The following is an 11,402-nucleotide window of genomic DNA, read 5'->3' as shown; positions in this document are numbered from 1 at the left end:
GTTTTCTCAAAAGCTAGTGTCCTTGCAGGTCTCACTAGGTGATTTGATCAGTTAGGATAGGCTGGGTTATGCTGCATTTAACAAAGATTCCCCCAGATTTATTTCTCATACTATATGCCCATCAGACTTGGCTGGGCCAGCCTGAAACTGTCCCCTATCTGGAGGGTCACTGATCACAGCAAAGGGGAGAAAGGAATATGGTGTTCTAAGGTTGTCATCCAGACATACCTATCCCTTCTGCCTACAACCTGTTGACCAAAGCAAGTCATGTGGATGGAGGCACGGAAATGCAACCCTATCTTTTATCCAAAAAAGGAGCACCAGAATTCCTGATGACCACCACGGAGGGCCAAAGAGCCTCAAAAACCAAAACCCAACGTCTCTTATGATCCTATCAATTTAAGAAATACTGGGTTCAAGAAAGTGAAACAGGTATAGGTACTGCAGGACTTATCAGAGCCTTTAATGTTACTATGCATTGTGACGGTTAGAGATGGTGTTTGAGGATGAAGCTGTGACTGTGTTTCTGATGTGTCTTCTGTCACCTTGTCACCAGCGCCTTGGACCCAAGACACTCTCATGTATTTGGTTCAGGACCTTGTTACAATCTGCAGGTCAACTTCACGTCTTATCTTTGAGAAAGGGCTTACTCAAGAGAATGAAGGAGAAAATACAGAACGATCTAGTTTATTGAGTGTTTACAGTGAGCCAGGCACCATGCTTTGTCTTGTCAAATCCTCAGTATACCATCATGCCTTAGCAACTGCTATCATGCCCATTTTACAGATGAGGGAACAGGAAGTGGCAGAATGAATTCTGAGTTAAGTGTCCAGCTTGCGTGACTTGTGCTTAAAATTTGCTGCTAGATTATCTTTGAAAATTTCTGTCAAAGTTTTCACACCTAAAATAGCCTTTTGAGGCTGAGCTGGGGGGTCCTGAGACACCAAGACTCACTTTGGTGGTCAGGGGAAGATTTCCTGGACCCCAGGAGCTGGGGAGGCAGATGGGTAGGTCAACCTGCAAGGGGTGCAGTGAGGGAAGGACAGGACCCAGGCAGGCGCTGACTTGTCTCTTCCCAGGCAAGAAGGGGAACGTGGACCCCAGGGAAGTGGGAGGCTTGGGTGCTATTTAAATGGAAAACGGTGTCAGGAACTCTGGGAGAGGGCCAAGGGGGGAGAAAAGGAGGTGAAATGATGCTCTGTTATCAAGAGGGAGTGGACACAAAATGATGACAGTCCCTCTTATTCTATCCCTTAGCTGTTTCTCACTGCATTTGTCACAACGTGTGACGACTATTTACGACATGGCTTGTTTTTTTTGGGGGGGGGGGAGGCTGTTTTCTCAACCCAAACGAAGCCCCTTGGCCGCCTTCTTCTCCGCCTCCAGTCCATCCCTTGGACCACCCTCGCTAGTACTTACTGGCTGCAGCTCAATGGACGATGGCCATTGATTTACCCACCGCTCACCGAGGGCCCTGCGATGTGCCGGGCAATGTCACACCCCCTCTTATTCCAATCCCGTGACGTACTATGACCCTCACCTTCCCTTTACCAACGAGGGGAAACCCTCGGGGACTTCCGCGACTGTTAGGACCCATCGGCCAGCAGGTGGGTAGCAGGTGCCAACCCGAATCTGTGCTGTCCCTGAGGCCGGGGGAGGCGAGCCTCGGCGCTTCGCGGGGCCGTGGGGCCCGCAGAGCACCCGCAGGGCGAGGGCGCTAAGAGGGCTAAGGGAGGGCCCTGTGGGTGAAGCCTTGGAGCACCCACCAGCCGTCTGCTCCCTCCCGGGGGCGACTCCAGACGCCGGCTCCCAGCCGATCCTCACACTGACCCGCGCCCCACGCGCCTGCAAGGGCGGGGCCATCACTGGGCGCTCTGCGCTTGCGCGGCCTTCAGGCCTCGGGCCTTCCCGGCGTCCGTGTGAACATCCGGGTCACGGGCTCTTAAGGACCAATGAGCTGAAGCACCGTGGGCCAGGGGGCGGGGTATCATGGCTGCCCCCAGTGCGCTGCGTCCGGGGCTTGTGGGTGTTGCACTGACTGACAGCTCCGCCACCGCGGACCCGCCCTTTGCCCTCACCAGACGGACCGTGGTCAGGACGGTTTAGCTCTGCGAGGCGGCGGCCGGCGAGGGAGCCATGGGGACAGTGCACGCCCGGGTAAGAGGCCCAGCGACCGGCGGGCCGCGTGACCTTTGGGCGGGCGCCGCGGGGAGACGCTCTCCCGGCTGTGCCCGGGGTTCCCCCAGTAAGAGGGCGCCGAGGGCGGCGGGGCCTGGAGGCCTCGTGGGGAGGCCGCAAAGACGCTGCCAGCGGGTCCGGAGACCTCCGAGCAGGAAGACGGTATCCAGGGGAGGGACGTGACTTGCCCAAGGTCACTTAGCGAGGCGGTGGCCCAGAAAGGACTAGCGAACTTTCCGTGGTGACCCGGCGCGGAGTAATAAGTTTTCCTCCGCGCGAGTTGACTTCGGCAGCCTCCGCCGTTTCGGGCGTCTTCTCTCCTTACCGGTCACCTTCTGCAGTCTCCCGCTCAGCCCCTGCAGGAGTCATGGTGGGCCCTTAGAGCACCAAGTATCCGTGGAAGACCCAGACCCATTCAGGAGCCCTCCTTTCTCCTGCTCACGGTGCAGAGACAGAGGCTCTCCATGCTTTATTCACTCCTTTTAAAGTGGAGGCAGTAATAGCACTTACCAGTTTGTTGGGAGAGTTAAGACCCAGTAGGTGAAAGTACTTACTTGGGTGCTTGGTGCGCCCTCACTGCTTTCCCAACTGCTCTCCTTTGTGGTAATCCTAACTGAGGGCCGCAGAATGAATATTTGTCCAAGGTCACACTTGCTAGAGCCTCAGAATGTTCCAAAACTCAAACCTCCGGAGTCCCAGGTCTCCACGTTACTTTTCTACTACAACATGGACTGTTTTCACTTGTCTTGCTCAGAAGTTTTCAGTAGTTTCCCGTAGCTTCCCAAAGAATTTGGCACAGACCCCTTAGCTTGGCATGGGCAGCTGGACTTCACTCCGCTTCACGGATCATTCACTTAAATGAAACGCAGTAGCTGTTCTGACACACTCCTTGGACTGTACTATTGTCCAGCAGCTCCTCACTCACCCACCCCCGTGCCCATCATCAGCCATGGAAATAGTCCCATCTTTTAGAGCTCAGTTCAGGTCACTTCCTACATCAGCCTCCTCATCTGCCCTCATTTGGCTGTGCCGATAACTTCCTTGATATTCTTCCTCCGACTCCTGTGTTAGCTCTTATTCTTACTCTTTTCCAGTCTGAGTTTCTCGATGTTACAGTAGGAGCTGGATCTTACTTGGTTTGCATCACTTGTAGCATCTTCAACAAAGTAGACATTCATTCACTTATTCCTGTAACCTTTACCAGTGGTCTTTCTACTAGGTGCCCGGCACAGCCGTTGGGGTTATAGAAAAAAACATCAAAAAAAGTCTTTGCCTTTATTGAGCTCCTTTGGTGCTAAAATCGCTGCTTTGATTAGTATGTTGGCAAAAACTCTTCTTTAATTTGGACCTTACAGCCCACTAGCCAGTGTTACTTAAATGCTTTAGTCAGGATTCACAGTAAGAAAACATTTTATATTTGCCGTCTAGTACCCTCATGCGTATGTGAAACAAAAATTTTGTGAAACAGTATTTACCATGAATATCTGTTATTTTTTTTTTACACTTTTTGTTTGTTTTTGGCCTGTATCACTTTAAAGATGCTGTTTAACTCATTAAATTGATTGCATGTTCTGCCCCTTCAGTTAGCACTGTCTTGCACCATACCTGGCACATGGTGTTCAAGAAAACTTGCTGGGGGCGCCAGAGTGGCTCAGTCGGGTAAGCGTCTGCCTTCAGCTCGGGTCATGATCTCAGGGTCCTGGGGTGGAACCGTATTTGGGCTCCCTGCTCAGTGGGGAGTCTGCTACTCCCTTTCCCTCTTCTGTTCCTCCCCCTGTTGTGCACACGCGCATGCTCTCTCAAATCTCAAATAAATAAATAAAATCGTAAAAAAAACCCAACAACTTGCCGATTGGTAGGCTGAGCTGCTGAAAAGATAGAGCTAGATCCAAATATTTATTTTAATTCATTTCACCAAATACTTAACCTGTGCCTGCTCTTCCAGACACTGGAATATAAATTTTTGAGGGTGAGGATCTTGTGTGTGCTTGCCACGTGATAGGTTCTTAATATTTGGTGAATGAATGAATCTCTGTTGGTAAAGCCGTTATTTTAGGACATCAAGCTTTGATGTAACCGTGGAATCACGAAGACGTCATCTCTTAAAGTTTGAATTTCTAATTAAAGTATACAAGTGGGTATGGCGGCTTTAGTGGACCTTATTTCATGCTTTGAAATTTTAGGAACTGTAATGGAATTTTTTTAGTATGGAAAGTAAGCCTTGTGCCCCGACAGTGTATTTGCTAAGCATTCAGATCAAATAGGATGAATATATTTCTAACCGTTGTATGTTCTCCGCATACAGAATGGGCACAAATTTCACCTACTTTTTTACACTATGTGAACTTAAATACAGGAAGCATATTTGTGAAATGGTGCAGGTAAAAAGTTACTGTTTTAATTTGTTAATATTTTGAGAGATTATAGTAATGATTCTGTTTTTATAATATTACACCACAAAAATGAAAAGATGATATGAAACAAATGGTACATTCTTTGCCCAGCATTATCTTCCCTATTTACTTATGTAGATGTTCCGCTTCAGCCACGGGGAGGCAAGGACTGGGTCTGTCTTGCTCACTGCTGCATCCGCAGCTGTCGTTAGCCCCAGGCACAGCCTGTGGCAGTGTAAACTGCCAGCGTCAAGAGGTGTCCCGCTACAGGAGGGACTGATTGTGCCTGAAGAAGCCAGGGATGGCTCACAGAGGTGACACTTAAGGCAGGTCGTTTTAGGGAGGAAGTTGTACGGGGCAGAGAGAACAAGGTGTGCGCAAACATGCACGGGAGGGTGCGGAGGGTGGTGGGGGTTGAACTTGGAGTCGCAGATGTGGGCCTTGGGGTGGAGTTCCTCGTGTGCCCTGCTAAGGAATCTAGCTGAATTCTATCCCTCTAGGCTCTCTCGAGGGTCATCGCAGTCTTTCAGAGCAGGAATGGGAAAGGGGACGTGTCAGGGTATTACCTTTCCAGACAACCAGTGACATTATGGAGGAAATCCTGACGAGTCTGTGTATCTGGGGAGAGGGGGCAGCGTCCCAGAGTCTGCATTGCTGCACCACCTGCAGATCTCAAACCCGTCTGTGCACTTCGAAAGCACTTATTTGCAGAGAACTGGTGGCGTAAGGAAGCAGCAGATACCGGTTAGGACAGTTTTGCCGAACTTGCATATTTGTACATTTGCCTGGTGCCACACGAGACCTTCTGAGTCTATTTCCAGGAGCGTCTGGGAATCCCTGTGTTTAGGCAAGCATGTCTGTAACATATAATGTTACTTGTGTGTCATGATAAATTCTATTATGTTACCATGTCTCCCTGGAAGTACTGTACTAGCTGCAGCCTGTGGAATCCTTGTTCAGAAGTCGCTTTAACGCTTTTGAGATGAGAGGTCAGTTCAGATTGGAGAAAGTGACTGCTTTCTGGCACATTTTATGAACATACACAGTTCCTTTTAATATACGAATGGGACTTTCAGGGTACAGAAAAATATGTTTTAGTAATTTGATTTGTCAGTGTAGTTACCCTAGAATGTATCCGATTTTGATTTAAAAAATTAGGATACATTCTAAAACAAAAAAGCAATTTTTTTCTCTTTGATAAATGTCTTTTTTTTTTAAAAGATTTATTTATTTACTTCAGAGAGAGAGGGAGAGAGCAAGCGCACCCGCCCGAGCAGGGGGAGGGGCAGAGGGAGAGGGAGAGAGAATCACAAGCAGACGCCCCGCTGAGCACGGAACCCAACATGGGACTTGATCTCACCACCCTGAGATCATGACCTGAGCCGAAATCAAGAGTCGGATGCTTAACGGACTGAGCCACCCAGGTGCCCCCTTTGATAAATGTCTTCGTGGCACCTTATTTTTTAACTATTTTTTTCTCCAAATGGGCCTTAGGTGTACAGGCCCAAATAGCCATAGTCCCATAGTCCTCAGTTCATGACACAGTCATCATAGGTTCATGCCTGCCCCTTTTGGTTATTTTTCTTTTTTTTTTTTTTTTTTTAAGATTTTATTTATTTATGTGACAGACAGCCAGCGAGAGAGGGAACACAGCAGGGGGAGTGGGAGAGGAAGAAGCAGGCTCCCAGCAGAGGAGCCCGATGCGGGACTCGATCCCGGAACGCCGGGATCACGCCCTGAGCCGAAGGCAGACGCCCAACGACTGCGCTACCCAGGCGCCCCCCCTTTTGGTTATTTTTCATCTTTTTATTTATTAATAGTACGCTGGACACCAGGGGGCTCACAACCAACCCAGGACTTGTCTGTCAACAGTACTTGCGTCTGTCCTTTGCTCCCCAGTCTCCACTCCACAGAGGGAAACACGGTACTGAGCTTTCTGGAGCACTGTCTAAGGACAAAATGCAAGGATTTTTGTTTTTTTCTGTGAGTTTATCTATCTGTGTTCTCCCCCCCCCCTTTCAGAGTTTGGAGCCTCTCCCAGCTAACGGACCTGATTTTGGAGCATTAGGAGAAGAAGCTGAGTTTGTCGAAGTTGAACCTGAAGCGAAACAGGAGATTCTTGAAAACAAAGATGTGAGTTTCTGCTGCAGGGTTCGATGCAGCTCCTGCCGGAGACACTCGCTTCCCCAGACCCCCAGGGAGACGGAAGGGTTAACCTGTCTCATTGCCTTCATTGAAGAAGACTTGACAGCCAACTACGTTTTAGAAAGGCTGGCGACTTTTAGAAAAGTCGTTTCTGGTTTTAGAGAAATCGTTTGTTTATGTGGGAAGTTTAAACATATTTTTGTGTTTATAAGAAAAAAAAACAAAGTATTTCAAGGGCAAACTCAAATTATAATTAAGTTTATACTGTGTCCCGAGAAAAGAGTGAAACTTTTCCTAAACTTTGTTGCCTTTGGAATTTAAATCTAGCTGAAGAAGTGTAAGCACGTTTTCAGTGGTTGTGTGATTAAGATCTTCTGCAGTATCCGGATTACTTTCAGATCTGCATTTCCCTACTACTCCCCATATCCCTGCTTTACTTTTCTCTGTTATCCATTACCATCTACTGTACTGTATCTATTGCCTGTTTCTACCCCCGTTAGAAGGTAAGCTCCATTGAGTCAGCAATTTATGTGCTGTTCACTGCTATATCCTCAGTGTTTAGAATAATACCTGGCCGTTAGGTGATGGGTGCATTGTTATTGAATGAATTAATGAAATAAGCTTTTACAGACAGTGAGGTAGGAGGCTCTGAGCCAGCATTTATCATGTTTACTGAAATGTGCATAAGCTCTCTAGCAAGATGCACAGTTATTAAATAGGAGGTCACAGCATCAGCCAGGGGTGAGTGCTCTGGGAGCACGCTGGGAAGGCTATACAGGGGACCTCTGTGGCCTGCTTGGGTTTAGGAGTGACGTGGTCCTTGGTCATCCGGCTACAGAGACCTTGCAAGTCTCCGTCACAGGAAGTATAGACCTGGCATTGGATAGGTTCAGGTAACTAGTTTTCTAAAAAGACAGGAAAATAAAGTCTGGAATTAAGAAGTATGGATCATTAAACTTGAAAAAAAAAATCCTTGGATTAATTTTGAGACATCTGTCTTTAGCCTTGATGCCTACTCTCTTGTCCTGTATCATACTTAATAATCCATGTCTCTGCAAAAGGATGAAACTGGACCACTTTCTTACACCATACACAAAAAATAAACTGAAAATGGATTAAGGACCTAAATGTGAGACCTGAGGCCATTAAAATCCTAGAATAGAGCACAGGCAGTAATTTCTCTGACATCGGCCATAACAACTTTTTTCTAGATTGGTCCCCCGAAGCAAGAGAAATGAGAGCAAAAATAAACTGTTGGGACTGCATCAAAATAAAAAGCTTCTGCACAGCGAAGGAAACAACAAAACTAAAAGGCAGCCTACTGAATGGGAGAAGATATTTGCAAATGACGTATCCAATAAAGGGTTAGTATCCAAAATATGTAAAGAACTTACATGACTCAACACCAAAAAAACCCCAAATAATCCGATTAGAAGATGGGCAGAAGACACGAATAGACACTTCTCCAAAGAAGACCTACAGATGGCTAACGGGCACATGAAAAGATGCTCAACGTCACTCGTCATCAGGGAAACGCGAATCAAAACCACACCACCGTCACAATGGCTAAAATCAACAACACAAGAAACAACGGGTGCTGGCGAGGATGCGGAGAAAAGGGAACCCTTGTGCAGTGCAAACTGGTGCAGCCACTGTGGAAAACAGTATGGAGGGTCCTCAAAATTAGAATTACCCTCTGATCCAGTAGGTCCACCGCTGGTATTTCCTTAAAGAATATGAAAATCCTAATTTGGAAAGATTGCGCCCCAGTGTTGCAGGATTATCTTCAATAGCCAAACTGTGCAAGCAGCCCGAGTGTCCACAGACTGACGAGTGGATAAAGATGTGGTATAGATGTATCATGGAGGTCACTCAGTCATAAAAAAGGACGACATCTTGCCATTTGCAATGACATGGATGGGCTGAGATGATACTTCTGAGTGAAATAAGGCAGTCAGAGAAAGACAAATATCATACGATTTCACTCATATGCCGAATTTAAGAAACAGAACAAAAGAACAAAGAAAAAAAGACAAACCAAGAAACAGATTCTTAACTACAGAGAACAAACTGATGGTCACCAGAGGGGAGGCCAGCGGGGGGGGGGGGGGACAGGTGGGGGGGGAGTACGCTTGTCCGGACGAGCACAGTACAGAATTGTCAAATCACTGTATTGTACGCCTGAAACTAATTGAACACTGTGTTACCTATACTGGAATTAAAAAACAAAAACAAAAGACCAGCATTTAAAACCTGAAAAAAAAATAGTAACCCATGTCCCTTCATCACGTGCAGGTGGTTGTTCAACACGTTCATTTCGATGGACTTGGAAGAACTAAGGAAGATATCATCATATGTGAAATTGGAGACGTTTTTAAGGCGAAAAACCTCATTGAGGCAAGTAGTCTCCCTGCTTGGCATTGTTCCCATTCCCTTCCGAAGAACCTACAAATCTCCTGTCTCAAAGCCCTGAGCTCCCAGTGCAGCCTCTCCACTGACGACCTTGCCTCCTACCCTGACGGGAGCCTCGGTGCCCCCAGGCCGAGCCCCCACCCCAGTTCCCTGGGTGCCTCCCACAAACCTATCCTGTGTTTGCTTTCGCCCTTCCCTCCAGCCTCTCTTACCGCAGACGCTGGTCCATCCGTGTCGCTCCCTCCCTGGCACCCCACTTAGCAGCACTCTGACATGCTCTCTCGTGGGGTGCTCTGTTGTCACCCACTCCTGCTGTCTCCTCGGGGCCCTTGCTCCGTTTATCCACCATCTCCGTTCCCTCCTTGCTGGGTGCCTTCCGTCCCTCTGCCCTTGGAGCCACATTGGACACGCCCAGGCAGAGCCCCTCCAGTCTCCTGGGGGCCAGGCTCAGGTGGCTCCTGTCCGCGCCCACGTTCCTTGACCTTCACCCAGTGTTTGGCCGTGCTCACTTTAAAGAAAATGGCTATTTTTTTTAGAAAAGATGAAAGTACTGTGTAAGCACAATCTTAAAAAAACATCAAACAGTCTGGGGGTACAGAGGGTACTGAACTGAAAGGTAGGCATTTCTCTCCCCCGCCAGCCCCCATCTCGCTCCCCAGCGGTCAGCGGGCTGGGGCTCCTGTGCAGCCGGGGTTGTGCACATGTACACACAGTAACTCCATTCCCCACATTTGCCTGCACCTTTCATTTTCGATAGCATATGGAGATCTGTTCACATTAACACATTTAAAATTCGTGCCCACCTGTCAGGTGAAGTACCCTGCGTCCTTGTTTTCACTGGGGCTTTTCCCTGTGAACGAGGTTGAGCACCTTTCCCAGGTTTACTGGCCGTTCACATGTTTTGCGAATCCCCTATTGCCGTCCCCTGTTTCCCATTGGATTGTTGGGCTTTTGTTAATTTATAAGGGCTCCTGGCGTATGACAGAAGTGACCTCTGTCACCGATGCAGAGTGCCTTTCTCTTGTTCTGTTGTCGTTTGAGATTGTTTATATCTTCCCTCTTTCTCAGCGTTTTCTCTCCGCCTGATTTCCACGGAGCCTACACCCTGGGCTGCTTGCCCCCCTCCTCACGTTCACTTTAGGCTGCAGCGTCAGGTTCTTTCCCTGTGACCATCCTTATGTGTTGCTTTTCCATGAGGACCGTCTGCCGGGGGCTCTCACCCACAGCCCTGGTCTCACTGCAGCCTGTGTGGTAGGGCCCCCCCACTTCTACTTCTCGCCAGGCCTCTGTGTTGAGCGTTAGCCCCAAACACGCACCTGCCCGTAAGCATTTCCTCATGGGATCGCCACAAACACCTCCAGCCCTGTGTGGCTAGAGATGGAACTCATCGTCCCTTTCCCCCCAGCCCCTGCCGGCCCTTCCTTCTCTGTCCCTAACTTCTCTCATGGTACTCGAAAGCGTTAGCCCAGAGCAGAAAGTTGGTATAGCCTCCTCTCTCTCCTGCACTCCAGTCAGTGACCGTCCTCGGGCTCCGCGTGTGACGTGTGTAGTCTCTTCTCCCCCAGCACCGTGACGCATGCGCATGCTTGCCAGCTTCCCTCCCAGCTCCTCCCGCCTCCCTCCGCCCCCATTTTCTCTCTCCGTGTTCATTCACAGCATCAGTTGTCTCTCTGGAGGAAGTTCTACCCTGTCTGTCCCCTGCTGGAAACTCCAAAGTCACTGCCCTTTCAGCTACAGGACAAGCTCTAAACCGTGCGTATTATAAGTCCTGCCCTACTCTGCTCCCCAAGAGCCTTTCCTGCCCTGCCCTCTACTTCTGTCTGTCCCTCCAGCAGGAAAGGACTCCTGGCATCAGAAAGTACTGCTGTCAACATTGAAGAGCGCAAAACATAGCAGAACGGTGGTTAGAAAATGCAAACAACACAGAAAGGCGCAAACACAACACAGTCTCCCTTGTATCAGACACAACCGCTGTATCAACGGAGTGTCATCCCTACGGGGAGTCCTGCCAGGCGGGGTGCATTTTGACTAGGTTATTCTGTTGTTGTTTCCGTGAAAGGGATCCTGTGACTGCACCTGCTTTCTACCCTCGTCTGGGTTTTGCGCTTCTGAAGGGGGCTTGCTCGTTGCTCCCTGAGTGCTCGTCCATCCCTTCACGTGTCTGTCTCCGTGCGGCTCCCTTCCCGGTGACTCAGCACCAGGGCCAAACCCCCGGCCTGGTCAGACGGCCACCAGCTGCGTTGCTGTCCCAGAGGAAGACCTTCTCTTTTTGTC

At 48.9% G+C, this 11,402-nt stretch overlaps 1 protein-coding gene and 1 long non-coding RNA gene across 2 annotated transcripts in view; one reads left to right on the top strand and one right to left on the bottom strand.

Annotated features, from left to right (window-relative positions):
* Nucleotides 1-1,322: 1,322 nt before the first annotated feature.
* LOC123780526 (uncharacterized) lies at nucleotides 1,323-3,161 on the bottom strand. Its single transcript, XR_006776443.2, has 2 exons — nucleotides 2,733-3,161; nucleotides 1,323-2,534 (listed from the first exon to the last, which is right to left on the bottom strand). It is a non-coding gene; the product is annotated as an uncharacterized LOC123780526 (long non-coding RNA).
* The window catches only part of SAMM50 (SAMM50 sorting and assembly machinery component), a 33,256-nt gene continuing 23,839 nt past the window's right edge, over nucleotides 1,986-11,402 (top strand). Inside the window, exons 1-3 of the mRNA XM_045779482.2 lie at nucleotides 1,986-2,157; nucleotides 6,594-6,704; nucleotides 9,012-9,113. Of these exons, the coding sequence (XP_045635438.1) occupies nucleotides 2,137-2,157; nucleotides 6,594-6,704; nucleotides 9,012-9,113 (234 nt within the window). The 5' untranslated portion in view covers nucleotides 1,986-2,136. The remainder of the gene's footprint in view (nucleotides 2,158-6,593; nucleotides 6,705-9,011; nucleotides 9,114-11,402) is intronic.

This window comes from Ursus americanus, chromosome 17, assembly GCF_024610735.1.
Source record: "Ursus americanus isolate L20-20 chromosome 17, mUrsAme1.1.p, whole genome shotgun sequence".
Classification (NCBI taxonomy): domain Eukaryota; kingdom Metazoa; phylum Chordata; class Mammalia; order Carnivora; family Ursidae; genus Ursus; species Ursus americanus.
Note: the sequence above shows the minus strand (reverse complement) of the source record. Positions and strands in the feature narration are given on the sequence as shown.